The 17,301-nt window shown below is 47.1% G+C and overlaps 1 protein-coding gene and 1 non-coding gene across 3 annotated transcripts in view; one reads left to right on the plus strand and one right to left on the minus strand.

Moving 5' to 3' along the window:
- The window catches only part of ESYT3 (extended synaptotagmin 3), a 55,732-nt gene that overhangs the window by 26,918 nt on the left and 11,513 nt on the right, over window positions 1-17,301 (minus strand). For both annotated transcript variants that reach the window (XM_027545130.1, XM_027545119.1), the window contains exons 2-3: window positions 5,453-5,494; window positions 3,767-3,901 (exon numbers count right to left, since the gene is read on the minus strand). In XM_027545130.1, coding sequence (XP_027400931.1) covers window positions 3,767-3,901; window positions 5,453-5,494 — 177 coding nt within the window. The remainder of the gene's footprint in view (window positions 1-3,766; window positions 3,902-5,452; window positions 5,495-17,301) is intronic.
- TRNAG-CCC lies at window positions 16,573-16,645 on the plus strand. Its single transcript has one exon. It is a non-coding gene; the product is annotated as a tRNA-Gly (tRNA).

Here is a 17,301-nt window from a genome sequence, read left to right on the forward strand (position 1 = left end):
GGTGACATCAAAGAATACAGAGCCAACAGTGCAGGAAAAAAGTATTACAGGGATATGATGAGCAGTTCATTAAAATTATTATGTACATTTTTTCAAAGAGTTTGTGGTGTGATATGTCAGCTTTTTAAAAAGTATAACTTGTTATAATTTATTTTCTTATACATTCTCATATTTAACATTTATTTTTGTCTTGGTTTTATATTTTAACATTCCTTTTCTTTAAGAGGGGCCCCCAAATTGCAGAAGCTTCAGATGGGAGAGCACTTGGCTAGATGTTAAAGACCCAGAAAAGCCAGCAGAAGCCTGGCGGGGAGGAAGGGCCTGTCACTGACTTGCCCCAGCCTGGAGTCTGCTCCTGGGCTGGTGGCTGGCCTGCAGGCACCTGTGAGAGCCCAGCCAGCCCCAAGAGCCCCATCTGTGGAGACTTCCCCTGGAGCAGGCCGCCCAATTGAAGGTTCCACCACAGAGAGGAGGGGTAGCCACTGCTTATAGTCTGTTCTGTGTCAGGCAGGCGGTCCCAGCCCAGGGCTCATGGTGAGGTGTGGGGCGCCAGGCTGGTCCGGTGCTCCATGTGGAGCACTACTCACCTGGCCATGCACAGTGGCCCCAATGCCAGGCCTGTTAATCACGCTTCACAGCCGCCCTCAGAAATGGGTCCTTTCCTCTTACAGATGAGGAAACTGGAACTCAGAGAGGTTAAATCACTGGCCCAAGCTCATAATAGCAGTGAGCAGGGTTGGACATGGACACAGGAATCCAAGGAAGCAGGAAACATTCTTGGGCATGAAGGGAGTAGGTGGATGGGGTGCACTGGGCCTGGCTAAGCAGGAAGGTCACAGGCAGAGACCTCTGTGATGCCCCCCAGTGGAGAGGTGGGGAGGGGAGAGGGATGGGAGAGTTAGGAGGGGTGGGAGGAGGCAGGACACAAAAGACTTTGAATACCAGGACCAGGCATTTCCCCTGCAGGGCCAGGGCATCTGGTCAGTCTGCAGGGCCCCCGCCAAGTGCTCATGAGAGGGTGAAAATCACCCTTCAGGACCAGCCGCTCCTAGTGAGGTAGGAGGCAGAGGAGCCCCAGGGCAGGACAGCTGGCATTCATCAAGAGGAGTAAAACTGAAGCTCTGTTTCCCCTAGACACTCCAAGGACAGTCAGTGGCAAGAGTTGACTCTGAAGTAAAGATGACTGCTCCTGAGGTCAAGGAAAACTTCCCTGTCTGTACATGCGCAGGAAGGCTCCTTGGGGGTCAAAAAGGGAGGGCAGCCCCCCATAATGTGTGGACATGCACCCACCGGCCTCTGCAGCGGAATCCATTCTTAGCAAAAAGTTCTGCATGCATGTTTGGGAGGGTTCTAGAATAGGTCAGATGTGGGGAAAGAAACCAGATAATTGGCCAAAGGTAAACAAAGACCTGGAAGGACTGCCCTATATAATGATTTAACCACCTCTTTCCTGCGCTCCTCATTACGGGTGACGCCCACACCCTTTCTCCCTGGGTGTGTATTTCTGCATTGTTTCTGTCTTAAACTATTTCTGTGTGCTCTCACACATGTTATGATAATAAGCTCTGTGTCTCTGATAATAAACTTTGTATCTGTTTTTACAGTTTTTGCCTCCTTGAAACACTTTTGCTTTCAGTGGGGGTAAAAAGCCAGGGAGCAATATCAGAAATTTCAGCAACCTCAGATATGCAGATGATACCACTCTAATGGAAGAAAGTGAAGAGGAACTAAAGAGCCTCTTGATGAGGGTGAAAGAGGAGAGTGAAAAAGCTGGTTTAAAACTCAAGATTGAAAAACTGAAGATCATGGCATCCGGTCCCATCACTTCATGGCAAATAGAAGGGGGAAAAGTAGAAATAGCGACAGATTTTATTTTCTTGGGCTCCAAAATCACTGCAGTGACTGCAGCCACAAAATTAAAAGATGCTTGCTCCTTGGAAGAAAAACTATGACAAACCTAGACAGCATATTAAAAAGCAGAGACATAACTTTGCCAACAAAGGTCCGTCTACTCAAAGCTATGGTTTTTTCAGTAGTCGTGTATGGATGAGAGTTGGACCATAAAGAAAGTTGAGTGCTGAAGAAATGATGCCCTCAAATTGTGGTGCTGGAGAAGACTCTTGAAAGTCCCCTTGGACTGCCAGGAGATCAAGCCAGTCAATCCTAAAGGAAATCAGTCCTGAATATTCATTGGAAGGACTGATCCTGAAGCTGAAACTCCAATACTTTGGCCACCTGATGTGAAGAGCCAACTCACTGGAAAAGACCCTAATGCTGGGAAAGATTGAAGGCAAAAGAAGGGTGTGGCAGTAGAAGATGAGATGGTTACATAGCATCACTGACTCAATGGACATGAGTTTGAGCAAACTCCAGGAGATACTGAAGGACAGGGAAGCCTGGAATACTGCAGTCCATGAGGTCACAAAGAGTCAGTCACATCTTGGCGACTGAACAACAACAAGCCTCTATCCCTTGATGGTCTGGCTTTCATCCAGGCTACCCAGGTAGCCAGCCAATTCCTGGGCAGGGAAATATCTCACTTCAGGACTGCTCACTGCTACCTCACTGAGATCACTAGGCCTGCTTCTGCTGCCAGCAAGGGACCGCTTTCCAGCAGCACATGGTCCCACAGGCATCACCGCCCGATGGGCAGCCTGGCCAGGCAGGCTCTGCTATAAACACAGCAGTCTGTGGGCTTCCTAACTCTTCACCTGCTGTGTGCCCCTCTGGGAAGTCCTCCCTGACTCCCAGAGCCCCCATGCCTCTCCACTCCTGAATCCACGCGTTCCTCCATCATCACGTATACACTGCCAGGTCAGCATCTGTCATCCACCAGCTTATACATCTGCCTCCACAGAAGGACAGAGTTCTTCCTGAAGGCAGGGGTACAGCCACAGCATCTCTGACTACAGAGCACATGGCTGGGCTCAGTAAGGCATACATGAGTGAAGCAGGGAAAGAACAAATAACCAACAGATGCTGAGCCAGTCCAGGCGGAGCCTGAATCAGAACCCCCAGGCTCAGGCCAGCCTGACCTGCCCCCACTCGGGCGGCTAGCTGAGCACACACCGTGGGGCTGGAAGACAGCTCTCAGCGGGCCAGCCTGCCTTCTGACCCCTGCTTATTCTGGGGCAGACCAGAGGCCAGCACCTCTGGTTGACAGGGTGATGGACTTCATGGTGGCTCTGTCTGAGGTACGCATTTCCGATGATCGAAATAAGACATTATAGAGGAGCTATAGGGCAGGAAAAGTGAGGCAGGAGGATGGACCAGGAAATGCAGCCTAGAGTCGGGACAGGACGTTAGGTGTGTTCAATACACACACTTTTATCCTGGTCACTGAACCAGCATGGATTTGTAACACAGATTGCCAGTATCAATCAGTTAGTAGAGACTTAGTCACTGCTGTGAAGCACTGACCCCCTACTCCATGAAGGTGAGTTCTCCCCAGCTGATGCTGAGGTTAGCAAGCATGACTGGTAGATTTTTGTGCGGGCTGGCTTCCACCACATGGCGTGTTTTCAAAATTGTGCTTTAGGAGAATGGAATTTCCTCCCACTTCTCCTGTCTGAGCCAGGCTTCCCTAGAACCCGCAGAGACAGTGGTGCGGAGATCAGGAGCTGAGGGGTTTATCCTGAGGCCAAGAGACTGGGAAGTGCAGGTGGGGGCTGGGTACCCTGTGAGTCAGGCGTGACCACCGCCCCCCTGCCCCCCCGCACCGTGGGGGCGGGGAAGAGCCTGCTGCCCCTCCCGAGACAGCACCAACCTTCTGTCCAAAGTAGAGCTTGGTGAAGGTGAAGGTCCTCAGGTGCATGCTCTTCTCCCGGATCTTGGGCTCCAGTTTCTCCCGGAACTTGTTTTCCATGATCATGCTGAGGTAGGGCCAGATCTGGGAGATGATCTGCGAGGACAGGAAGATGCCCTACGTGCTCAGGTCTGTGATCCTTGTCCCAAACCCACAGCTGCCCAGGGGCAGTCCTTACACCGCAGCACCCATTAGCCTGTCTGCCCACCCTGTCCCATCAACCTACCTGGTCCATCTGTCTGCTCATCAAACGTTGGATAACTATGGCCATGGTTCTCATGCTTACAGTGAGATCCCAAGATTTGCTGCCATTGTGCAGCCCACCATGAAACAGTCACTCAGTGAATTAATAAGATGAAGCTCTTTGGTTCTGTGCTAAAACATATGCCACCCAAACCAACACCATGGTGTAAATAAGGAGCAGGTGCCAGAGGTTTAAGAAGAAGAAAAAAAAAAGAAACCACAGAAGATAAATTTAAATTGTTTCCTATGGATTTGATTTTTTTCCCTAAGAATCAGAGAAGGTTGCCTATAGCTGAATTCTGCAGCAGGACAACTCATGGCCCTGGGAACCAAGTGTGGGACCTGGGGAGAGAGGGTGGCAGAGGCAGGGGACCTGGTGGCAGGAGATGGTGATCAGAGAGGGATACAGATGGCATTGGAGGTATGGGCTGGAGGGGCAGCAGCCCATGTGTTCTATTTGGGACAGGCCTACTCCCTCTTCCTCTCTGGGACCTGGGCCTTTATTTATTTTAGTTTTGTGTGTGTGTGTGGACCATTTTGTCTTTTACTGAATTTGTTACAATATTGCTTCTAGCTTACCTTTTGTTATTTTGGCCACAAGGCATGTGGGATCTTAGCTCTCCGCCAGGGATCAAAACCTGCACCCCCCCAGCCCCCACTGGAAGGCGAGGTCTTAACCACTGGACCACCAGAGAAGTCCCTTGTGCTTTAGAGATGCAGCTCCCTCTTTTCAAACCCCAATCAGAGGAGACTGAAGGAGGTGAGTTTCAGGGCTTAATGCCCATTCTCTCAGAGGCCTCGATGAGCCAGGCATTGTGATTCTTTAATTACCTCATTAATCCTCACAACAACCCCACGAGGCAGGGACCATAATTATTCCCATTGCACAAAGGCAGGAAGCAGCTCTGAGACATCAGGGGACCTGCCCTGGTTGCAGAGCCAGTGCTGCCAGATCGTGGCTAGGGACCAGGCGAAACCCAGCAGCTGCTGTCAAATCCCTAATCACAGCCTTCCTCTCCCCAGGACACGCTGGTCTCAGCCTGGTGGGATTGGAGGCCTGCATTTCCCTCTGTACCTTCTATCTTTTCTGCTGTGGCCATGCATTAATTTCGCAATTAAAAGACAAAAATTTCACAATTAAAAAAAAAAACTTCTTTTTTTAAGAAAAGAAAGTCATTGTCTGGTGAGGAGAAGAACCCTGAGGATGGGAAAAGTGGAAGGCCACCACCCCAGGGACTAAGGGCCACCTTTGGCTCCCAGACAAGGCTTCCACCAGGACTGCAGGACTGCCTTGCTCACACAAGCTTCCCCCATATCCCCGCCCCATCCAGGGTCCACGCCAGGCCCAGAGGGAGGACAAGGCCTAGAGTGAGGCCAGCATCCCCAGGCCCGCCCCGGCCTTACCTTGTTGGCCCATTCAACCCGTTCCACGTCCGGGAAGTGAATCTAGGGAACAGAAGGCCGAAGAGGAAGTTAGACTTGAGACCTGCCGCCCTCCCAGAACCAGGCAGGCTCCCACTCCCAAGCACAGGAGCTTTGCTGAGACCCACCCTGGAGACCCAGAGCCCACCCTCCAGGAGGGGAACTAGCCCGGTGGTGCCCACCCGCCTTGGACCACCTGACACTGATCCGACCCTGGACGGGAGACGTGGAAGGGCCGTTCTGCACTGACCCTCCACCCTCACCTTCCTGATGGAAGCATAGAACCCCAACCTGGGCCTCCCCCAGGGTGACACCTGAGTTGGCTTCTTGCAAATTCCATCCCCCTTATTTTAATGATACAAGTAATCATAGCCTCTGCAGAAAAATTAGGAAATATAGCTAAACAAAAGGAAAAATATTTTATCAGAGAACACTGCCTGGTAATAACTGTCATTACCAGGTTGATTTCCAGGCTCTACTAGAAACAAGTATCTGTAGTTTTCACAGAAACTGAGGTCACAGCGCTTTTTCTTAGCCTGCTTTTTTTCACTTAACAATATATTATGACAGTGCTGACCCAAAGGTAACTGCTGCCCATTTGAAAGGCCAACAAGGGCACTCTGCCATTTTCAGGGCAACTACAGAGTGGGGTGCCCCCTCACCTCCCTGGGCCCCACCCAAGGCTCCCTGTCCCCAGCAGGGAGGGCCCTCGGGCCAGGTCCTATATTCACAGCCTTGGGCCTGCCAGGTGAGGGGGATGGAGGTGGGGGGAGGTCCCTGTGAAGTGACAATTCTGTTGCCTAACCTTCGCATGACATGATTCTGAGGGTGCTGAATCCCTCCCCACAAAAGTCTCAGTTTCAGAATGTCTACTGAGCTTAATACTCACCTCCTACTCCAGCCCCACCATCATCCCCGGCACCAGGATTTTCTGGGATGGACACAGTAAGCATGTGTGCGTGCCATGGATCCATAAAACGAAACGATGTCGTTTTACTGTCGCCCTGCAAGTGTCTGGAGCATGAAGTCAACCCCAGATCAGGTTCCTGGTGGGCCTGGGACCTCCTGAGGAGGAGAAAGGGCCAGGCCTTCCCACCCCAGGGGCTCAGAAGGTGCGCTGTCCAGGGACTGAGTATATGTGTCTATACAGTGCACACGCCTAGTGCAGCCCTGTCAAATGCCAGCCCCTGTGCTGCCCAGAGATCCCCCAAGGATCCAAACACAGACCGAGGCCTCGTCCACCTGCCCAGGAGAAGAGCTGTTCCCAAAGGAGGGGAGAGAAACTTCATTCTCTCATGAGCAATATTTTTTGTCCTGTTTTTTCAATTTCGGCTGCACTGAGTGGCTTGCAGGATCTTGGTTCCCCAACCAGGGATGGCACCCATGTCCCCTGAAGGGGAAGTAAGGAGTCTTAACCACTGGACCACCAGGGAATTCCCTTGGAGCAGCTGTTAACAGTCTGAGAGGTTAGAGGAGCCCAGTGCTTCTGAGACCCCTGGAACATCACACCATCCTCCCAGGCTCAGCTTCCCCAGCTCTGGGCCTGGGGCCGATACCAACTTGGAGAAGCATCTAATATTCCCAGGTGCGGCCAATACTGCCTGGTTCCCAGAGAGGGAGCCAGTCTGGCCCAGGAACGGAAGGGGATAATGGGGAAGGAATCTTGCGGGGAGTGGGGCAGGAGCCTGACCAGTTCACCAAACTGGATTCCAGGCCAGAGCAGGGGAAGACTCCTCCATTACTCCTGGGAACACTCACTAACGAGCACTGAAGTAAAACTCCTGCATGTGGGGCTGAACCAGACCTCTTTCCTTCCTTTGATTGCTCCATTCACCTCTCTCTTAGACCTCCCTTCTTCCCAGCAGCCTTCCCAGAGCTCTCAGCTTGAGGCTCAGTGTCCCGATTAGGTGTTGCTGCTTCTCCATTACAGCTTTCAACACCCCTCATTAAAGTTGCTTGGCCTTCTGCCTGCCTCCTCACCGCATGGCAAGCTTTGGTGGGCTGACTCAGCTGTGCTCCCTCCTAGTGCCCATTTCAGGTGTATGAATGTCTTAATAACTATTTGTGGAATGAATGAATGAATGTGGAGTGAATGAATGCTCCTGTCCTCAAGGAGCTCCCAGGCTGCTAAAGGAAGCAAGCCATTAACAGGCTATTCCAGTACAGGATCAGCACCCAGGCCGGGGCAGGGGGGCCCACAAAAGGGAGAGTTTGGTTACAGCGGGGCTGTCACTGGAGCCTCTGCCCCTCTCCTGCCCAGGCCTGCTGGCTGGACCTTTCATACCCTTCCTTCCACCTTAACTTCCCATCCCGCCCCACACACCTATGTGCATACCCCTTCCAATGCACTGCACCCCTGCCCAGGTGGTTTTCTCCCCTGGAAGCTGAGAAGTGCTGATCTGCTGGATCCTGGAAAGGTGATCCAGTGTGCTGGGTCTGACCTCACCCACACTCGGGATCTAGTCAGGCAAAGATTCCCGCACTGCCTCCATCTGATGAATCCAATAGATTCATCCGGGGGCACCAGGGTGGGGCTTCTAATTCATTTTTAACAAGCTCCTGGCATGATCCTAGAGTTCAGTCAGGGCTGGCTGTAAGGGGCCACTGACAGCCCACCTCCTGCATTAGAGTGACCCACACTCACCCTGAAGGGAGGACAGCATGGCAGGCCCAGGGCCCGCACTGAGTACATTGTCAGTCTCTACTGACCACCCTCGCCCATATTTGAGGCTCCTGCCTAAGAGATGCTCCCAGAGAGTGAGTCTGAACCCCTGACACGAGCAGTGATTCAGACAAAGAGACCATCAGGACACCCTATTTCGCCTTAGGCACCGAAGGGCCTCCCTGGGCCTGAATCTTAGCCCTGTCTCCCTCCTCCGGGAGACAACACAAGAGCTGGGCCACCTCCTTTGTGACTGCCCCTGAGTAAGTTCTGGACCAAGGAAGGAAGCAGACAGGCTGACCTTTATGGAGCAACTGCTCACACCCAGTGCGTCGTCAGTCCCATGCAGACAAACGAGTCTTTCTCTTATTATAATTTAGACCTTTCCTGACTCCAAAGTCTCAAAGTTATTCTGTTTTTATCTATTGGCTTTGTGTTTTAGTTTTCACATAAAAGTAAGGTCTTCAATAGTCTGGAATTTTTTTTATAGTGGGTGAGGTAGGTACATAATTTATCCACACACTTGAAGTCAATTTTCTAAGAAGGAAGATAAGGGGAAGGAGCACAGGAGGAGAAAGGAAGTGGGGGGGAGGGGGAGAGGGAGGGGGGAGGAGGTGGGAGGTTAGTTCACGTTTCCTACTAACTAGTGAAGGTACTTCCCTCACACACAAGCTTCTCACGTGCACCTCAGCGTGTTTCAGGACTTGGCACTGAACACCACAGTCTGTTTGCCTGTTCTGGCATCACTACCACACTATTTTGGGCTAGGGTGATTCCCCTCTTTTTGCTTTTCTTTTTCAAACTGCTTTAGATAATAGTAGGTATTTCTGCTTCCATATGAATTTCAGAATCATCTTGTCAACCTTCCCCAAAAATACCCTCCTCGGATTTTGATGGTTATATTTCCAAATTCATAGATTAATTTGTGGAAGAACTGACCTCTTTAACAGTATGACATTTTGCATCCATGAGCAGAATATTTCCCTTTATTTATTAATATTTGTATGAACTCATACAAATTCATTTTTGAAAAATACAATTATTTTGTATGATTGTATTCACATTTAGGATCATAACCTTTTCTCTAAAGAAGTCCTACACATTTTTTGTTACATTACTCTGTGGGTTTTGCAGTTACTAAAAATGATGTTTCATTTTCTGGGCAACTTTTCTTGAAATTTGTTACCAGTTCTGTTAATTCTTATAGGTAATTTATACACATTTGTAACCTCCAAGTGATAACAATTTCTTTTTTTCCCACTCCCTATCCTTACACCTGTTTCTCTGTGCCAGTCCTCTGGCACTACACAGGCACTCATGGTGATAGCAAATAGCTCTATCTGGTTCCCAACCTCGAAAGGAAGTTTCTCCATTAAGCATGATTTTTGCTATAAATTTGGGAAGACAGCCTCTATCAGACTGAGGAAGTTCTTTTCAATTTCTAAACTTCCAAGAGCTCTCATTATAAATGGGTATTGAACTATATTCAATACTTTCTCATATCTATTGAGTGACTCAAAGTTATTTTTTCCCTTTCATCCATTAATGTCATCAACTTAACTGATGTTTCTTTCTAAACCAGAACCATCTCTCTTTCCTAGGATAAATCCTACTTAAAATATTTAGCTAGCCTGATATCTCACTTAGGTTTTATACACTAATGATTCAAAGTAATACCTACAGCTTAAGTCCCCTTGGACTGCAAGGAGATCCAACCAGTCAATCCTAAAGGAAATCAGTCATGAATATTCATTGGAAGGACTGATGCTGAAGCTAAAACTTCAATACTTTGGCCACCTGACGCAAAGAACCAACTCATTGGAAAAGACCCTGATGCTGGGAAAGATTGAAGGCAGGAGGAGAAGGGGATCACCGAGAATGAGATGGTTGGATAGCATCACCAACTGGATGGACATGAGTTTGAGTAGGCTCTGGGAGTTGGTGATGGACAGGGAAGCCTGGCATGCTGTGGTCCATGGGGTCACAAAGAGTCAGACATGACTGAGCGACTGAACTGAACAGCTTTTGTTCTTGGACAATTACTATCTGATTTCGATATAGAGATTTTATGAATAATTGTAAAATAAGTGGGACACTTTTCCTTATCTTCTGAAACAACGTATAAATATATGAATTATCTGATTGATGGAATTTAGTACATCTTAACCTATAAAACCATCTTAGCCGGAGACTTCTGAAGGTGGTTAACTCACTCAAAAATGGTATGGACCTAACATAAGCAGAAGATATTAAGAAGAGGTGGCAAGAATACACAGAAGAACTGTACAAAAAAGATCTTCACGACCCAGATAATCATGATGGTGTGATCACTGACCTAGAGCCAGACATCCTGGAATGTGAAGTCAAGTGGGCCTTAGAAAGCATCACTATGAACAAAGCTAGTGGAGGTGATGGAATTCCAGTTGAGCTATTCCAAATCCTGAAAGATGATGCTGTGAAAGTGCTGCACTCAATATGCCAGCAAATTTGGAAAACTCAGCAGTGGCCACGGGACTAGAAAAGGTCAGTTTTCATTCCAATCCCAAAGAAAGGCAATGCCAAAGAATGCTCAAACTACCGCACAATTGCACTCATCTCACATGCTAGTAAAGTGATGCTTAAAATTCTCCAAGCCAGGCTTCAGCAATACGTGAACCATGAACTTCCTGATGTTCAAGCTGGTTTTAGAAAAGGCAGAGGAACCAGAGATCAAATTGCCAACATCCGCTGGATCATGGAAAAAGCAAGAGAGTTCCAGAAAAACATCTATTTCTGCTTTATTGACTATGCCAAAGCCTTTGACCGTGTGGATCACAATAAACTGTGGAAAATTCTGAAAGAGATGGGAATACCAGACCACCTGACCTGCCTCTTGAGAAATCTGTATGCAGGTCAGGAAGTAACAGTTAGAACTGGACATGGAACAACAGACTGGTTCGAAATAGGAAAAGGAGTACGTCAAGGCTGTATATTGTCACCCTGCTTATTTAACTTATATGCAGAGTACATCATGAGAAATGCTGGACTGGAAGAAACACAAGCTGGAATCAAGATTGCCGGGAGAAATATCAATAACCTCAGATATGCAGATGACACCACCCTTATGGCAGAAAGTGAAGAGGAACTCAAAAGCCTCTTGATGAAAGTGAAAGTGGAGAGTGAAAAGTTGGCTAAAAGCTCAACATTCAGAAAACAAAGATCATGGCATCCGGTCCCATCACTTCATGGGAAATAGATGGGGAAACAGTGGAAACAGCGTCAAACTTTATTTTTTTGGGCTCCAAAATCACTGCAGATGGTGATTGCAGCCATGAAATTAAAAGACACTTACTCCTTGAAAGGAAAGTTATGACCAACCTAGACAGCATATTCAAAAGCAGAGACATTACTTTGCCAACAAAGGTCCGTCTAGTCAAGGCTATGGTTTTTCCAGTGGTCATGTATGGATGTGGGAGTTGGACTGTGAAGAAAGCTGAGCGCTGAAGAATTGATGCTTTTGAAGTGTGGTGTCGGAGAAGACTCTTGAGAGTCCCTTGGACTGCAAGGAGATCCAACCAGTCCATTCTGAAGGAGATCAGCCCTGGGATTTCTTTGGAAGGAATGATGCTAAAGCTGAAACTCCAGTACTTTGGCCACCTCATACGAAGAGTTGACTCATTGGAAAAGACTCTGATGCTGGGAGGGATTAGGGGCAGGAGGAGAAGGGGACAACAGAGGATGAGATGGCTGGATGGCATCACTGACTCGATGGATGTGAGTCTCAGTGAACTCTGGGAGTTGGTGATGGACAGGGAGGCCTGGCGTACTGCGATTCAGGGGGTCGCAAAGAGTCGGACACGACTGAGCGACTGAACTGAACTGAATCACCATTTCTCTTTAGAGGTCAATGGTGTCCTTAAAAGTTAAAGGTCTACTGATCTCTTAGTGTGGTAATCTTGACATTTATATTTTTCTAGAAATGTATCTAGTTCATCCAGGCCTTCAAATGTCTTGAAACATAGTTATTTACAATGTTTCATTGTTTTAATCTGTTATGCCTATATAGTCATTTCTGCCTTTTTCATTCTATCAGATCAGATCAGATCAGTCATTCAGTCGTGTCCGACTCTTTGTGACCCCATGAATCGCAGCACGCTAGGCCTCCCTGTCCATCACCAACTCCCAGAGTTCACTGAGACTCACATCCATCGAGTCAGTGATGCCATCCACCCATCTCATCCTCTGTCATCCCCTTCTCCTCCTGTCCCCAATCCCTCCCAGCATCAGAGTCTTTTCCAATGAGTCAACTCTTCGTATGAGGTGGCCAAAGTACTGGAGTTTCAGCTTTAGCATCATTCCTTCCAAAGAACTCCCAGGGCTGATCTCCTTCAGAATGGACTGGTTGGATCTCCTTGCAGTCCAAGGGACTCTCAAGAGTCTTCTCCAACATCACAGTTCAAAAGCATCAATAGTTTATCTTTCATAATCAAGCTTGACAAAGTTGTACCTATTGTCCTGTTGTTTAATCTTTTCAGACAACTAACTTCAGTTAATAATTTTCTTTACCTTTTATACTTTTGGCTGCACTGAGCAGCCTGAGGAATCTTAGTTCCCAACCAAGGATCAAACCCCATGCCCCCTGCAGTGAGAGCATGAAGTCTTAACCACTGGACTGCCAAAGAAGTCTCTACTGTTATTTTAAAATGTTTCTTCATTTTCATCCTTATATTTATCATGTTCTTCTTTCTTCTTTGATCTAAACCTATTGTTCTTTATTAGTCAGACTCTCTGAGTTTTAGAGTTGAATCATTTATTTTTCAATTTTTCTTATTTTATCATAAATTTAAAGTTATAAATTCCCTTACAATTTTCAACATTGTTTTTCATCATTATTCAGCTCTCAGTTTTTGAAATATCCATGTTTTTAAAAAAGTTTTTTTAAAATTTTAATTGGAGGCTAATTACTTTACAATATTGTAGTGGTTTTTGCTATACATTCACTTGAATCAGTCATGGGTGTACATGTGTTCCCCATCCTGAACCCTCCTCCCACCTCCCTCCCCATGCCATCCCTCAGGGTCATCCCAGTGCACCAGCCCTGAGCACCATGTCTCATGCATTGAACCTGGACTGGCGATCTATTTCACATATGATAATATACATGTTTCAATGTTACTCTCTCAAATCATCCCACCCACACCTTCTCCCACAGAGTCCAAAAGTCTGTTCTTTACATCTGTGTCTCTTTTGCCGTCTCGCATATAGGGTCATTGTTACCATCTTTCTAAATCCATATATATGCATTAATATATTGTATTGGTGTTTTTCTTTCTAAAACAATGGTTTTTAAATAGTAATATTTTAAAATTATCTAGACACATACCTACAACTATTCATTATTGTTTTCTAATTTCATTTCTTTATGTTCTGAACACTCTGCTCATTGGAATATATTGATAATACCTTTGTGGCCTGGTACATGATTCATTGGAATATATCAAAAATATCTTTGTAGCCTGGTATATGATTAATTCCCATGACTGTTCCACATATGACAAATTATTAATCACTGCCTTTAAATAGTGTTTATCCTTGTTTACCCTTTTGTATACTTGATTTTTCATTTTCAGAGAGGAATATATGAAAAACTTCAAGCCCAATTGCTGATTTATCTAATTCTCCGAGCAGTCTGTGAGTAGTTGGCTTATATTTCAAGTTTATATTATGAAGTACATATATGGCCATGATTATTACACCTTCTTAAATATGGTTCCTTTAATGAGCATATTGGAGAAGGGCATGGCAACCACTCCAGTATTCTTGCCTGGAAAATTCCATGGACAGAGGAGTCTTGTGGGTTCCAGTCCGTGGGGTGTAAAGAGTCAGACAGGACTGAGCAACTAACATTTTCATACTTTTATAAGCATATAACATCTTTGTCTTTAAGACATATCTGAGTTAATATGAAAATTGTTACTATGGGCTTGCTTTTATTTCAAAGTTGTCCAGTTGTATCTTTTTTCCATCCTGTTTTCAACCTTTTTGAATTCATGTTATGTCCTTTAAGACTTACTTTAATCCCTTATTAGCCCCATTTTACAGATAATGAAACTAAGGCTGAGAGTGAACTTACAATCACCAGCTGTGGAGTATGAGAGCTGTGACCCAGATCCAGGACTGTGATTTTCCACTCGTCCACACTCACTCCTCTTATAAAACATTACATACCACTGTTTTCCTCTCCTGCAGAAAGTCTAATTTGGCAGAGGACTGCCCTCATGGGACCTGAGTCTTCACCACTAGGCCACACTTTCTAAGTCACTAAGGGCTTCCCTGGTGGTAAAAGATGGTAAAGAATCTGCCTGCAAGGCAGGAGATCTTGGTTTGATCCCTGGGTGAGGAAGATCCCTTGGAGAAGGGAATGGCAACCCACTCCAGTATTCTTCCCTGGAGACACAGGTGGGCTACAGGCCATGGGGTCGCAAAGAGTTGGACATACTGAGCAACTAACACATGCATAGGGTTCCATAGACACTTTCATTTGATCCTCCTCATGTTGTATAAAGTGAACAGCAAACACGCAATTATCCCCATTTTACATATGAGGAGAGGCTCAGAGAATAGCACTTGCCAAAATCAACCAGGAGACCAGAACTCAGATGATCTCACCTAAGTCCAGCCTTCTTTTCCCTCATCCATTTACCCTCTCCTGCTGCTGCCTGAAATGTCAGCATTTGAAGTCTACTTCTTAGTGCTTTTCTAACCTACTCCTATGCATTTAAAATGCCACCTCTGTCAACCTCAGTTTTCTCATCCATAATGTGGGCACAGTACTACCAACTTCACAGAGTTACTGAGAAAATTAAATAAAACAATTCAAGTATGGTGCTCATTATACTTCCCAGCTCAGAGTAAATGCTCCAGAAATGGTGACTGTTAGTGGAAGGCATACAGACCTCAGAAGTACAAACACTGACACCTCTGACCTTAGGTACTTGCCAAAAACAAGATCCTGTGGGTTGTATGTCTAGTTCTGTTTGATCCAAAGCCCAGCAAATTCTCTGGGTCTCCTCGTGCCCATGGCTTTGCACTTTGGGAGACTGCTGAGAAAAGGGAGCAGAAGATGAGAAGAGGATAACACAGCTAAAACCGCTGAAGCACAAGAGGAAGGACCCTGTTGTTTCCCTGGCCTCTGCTGATTGGCTGAGCCCAGTGCCCAAGAGGCCCCATGGGAAATTCTGCCCAATGGGGGTGCTCCAAACGTAGGCAGGGCAAAAGGATCCAATCAAAGCCTCTGCCTCTGTCTTTCCCTCCCCAGGTAAACAAAGGGAAGGCAGAAAAAGAAGCCAGGTTGGCTCACTCTCAGACTGAATCCTAAAGTCATTTTCATTCCAATTCCCATGAGCCTGGGAGTATCCAGGAGTCTCTGGGACCAGCTAGGATGAGAGACACACCCACCACCAGGCAATGCAAAGGGCTAGACTCTGAGCGGTTCTCAAACTTTTCTGTATAAAAACTTCACCTAGAAAGCTGGTGAAATGTGGATTCTTGGTCAGGTCCCTCTGAGATTCTGACTCAGGAGGATGGGGCAGGGCCTTGAAACTTGCATCTTTAATAAGCTCACCTGCTCCTTCTGATCCTGGTGGTGGAGGATGCGAAAGCATGAGTGCTCAGGGCCTCCCAGGCTGGAGGACCTGCCCCAGACCTAGAACAAGGTGGCCCTTCTGCTCCCCAGTGTTCCTGACCAGGGATACAGTCACAGCCTGTGTCTCCAGTGATTACTCTTAGGAGAATATCGCTTTGTCATCAAATTTTTACCTGTAGCCTACGGACCTCACTTCTTTTACAAAGGGAATATCTTTTGTGCCACAAAGAGCAAAGGGAGGCATGAACTAACAGGTGAAAAACACAGCATCACGATTCTGCCTGGCTTGAGGCTGCCCTGGCCTCTAACAGGTGTGTGGCCCTTTTCCTGCAGCCTCGGGTTTATCCTGATTGAGAGCAGAGAAGTTGCTCAGTCCTGTGCTGCCCACAGGATCTACAATCCAGAGAGAGAAAGGACAGATGTACTTCTAAATGGAGACAGAGCTCTTGAAGGTTCATCTCCATAGAAACACGAACACTCTTCTGACTGATGTATTACGGGTATGGGCAGTTCTCCAGAGCAATCCTGGAAAATTCAAAAGTTGCTGGGGCCTGTGGTCAAGTCACCAGAATCTCAGATGCCTGCTCTTCCGCCCGCAGGAGCCCTTGGGCAAGTTTCAACAGATGAGCTCTCAGCCCACATCTACAGCCTCCGTAAGCTAACACTGTCAAGCTGCTATTAGTGTACTCGGGCCAAAGCCTTCCAGGCAAAGTGGACTAATAATTTAATGATGGCATCTTTAGATATGGTCAAGAGTGGTGGTAATCAGAGCCTAGAGAGGCAAGAAAGACTGCTAATCAAACCAAGTCTGGGACTTCCCTGGTGGTCCAGTGGCTAAGACTCTGCACTCCCAATGCAGGGAGCCCAGGTTCAATCCTTGGTCAGGGAACTAGATCCATATGCTGCAACTGAAGACCCTGCATTCCACAACTAAGAGCCAGTATAGCCATATAAATACACACACACACACACAAATAAATAAAACAAGTCTAAGAATTCTAGACTGGCAGAGGCCACCAAAATGGTCATGTTGGTGCTTCATCTTTAGGTGGTCACATGCTTTATTTCTTAAACTCTTTAGGAAAAGTGATTGCACAGCAGTGAGGAAATGGAACCAGACTGTGAGGGCTGCATGCCATAGGTGGGCAGGGGGTGGAGGGGTGGAGCCCACAGATGGGCTGAAGTTGGGCTGAGAGGCCTGGACAGGAGGTTCTGGCCACCAGACTCTCTCAGGAGGCAAGGGACTAGAGGGCTTCACTTAGAGAGCATGCCTGTCACTCAGTGAATCCTGCTTCGCACTCACAGAGACAGTGGCTCCTCCCTTGGGAGCAGCTGTGTACAGACATAGAGATACACACAGACATATACAGGTAGGTGGACACACACATGTAGACACACATACCAAGATATACACAGATGCACAGATACATGTACACACAGACACACCCACCCAGAACTACACAGACCCATCCACAGAATCACTTGTTGTTCAGTCGCTAAGTCATCTACAACTCTGTGATCCCATGGACTGCAGCCTATCAGGCT

This window comes from Bos indicus x Bos taurus, chromosome 1, assembly GCF_003369695.1.
Source record: "Bos indicus x Bos taurus breed Angus x Brahman F1 hybrid chromosome 1, Bos_hybrid_MaternalHap_v2.0, whole genome shotgun sequence".
Taxonomy (NCBI): domain Eukaryota; kingdom Metazoa; phylum Chordata; class Mammalia; order Artiodactyla; family Bovidae; genus Bos; species Bos indicus x Bos taurus.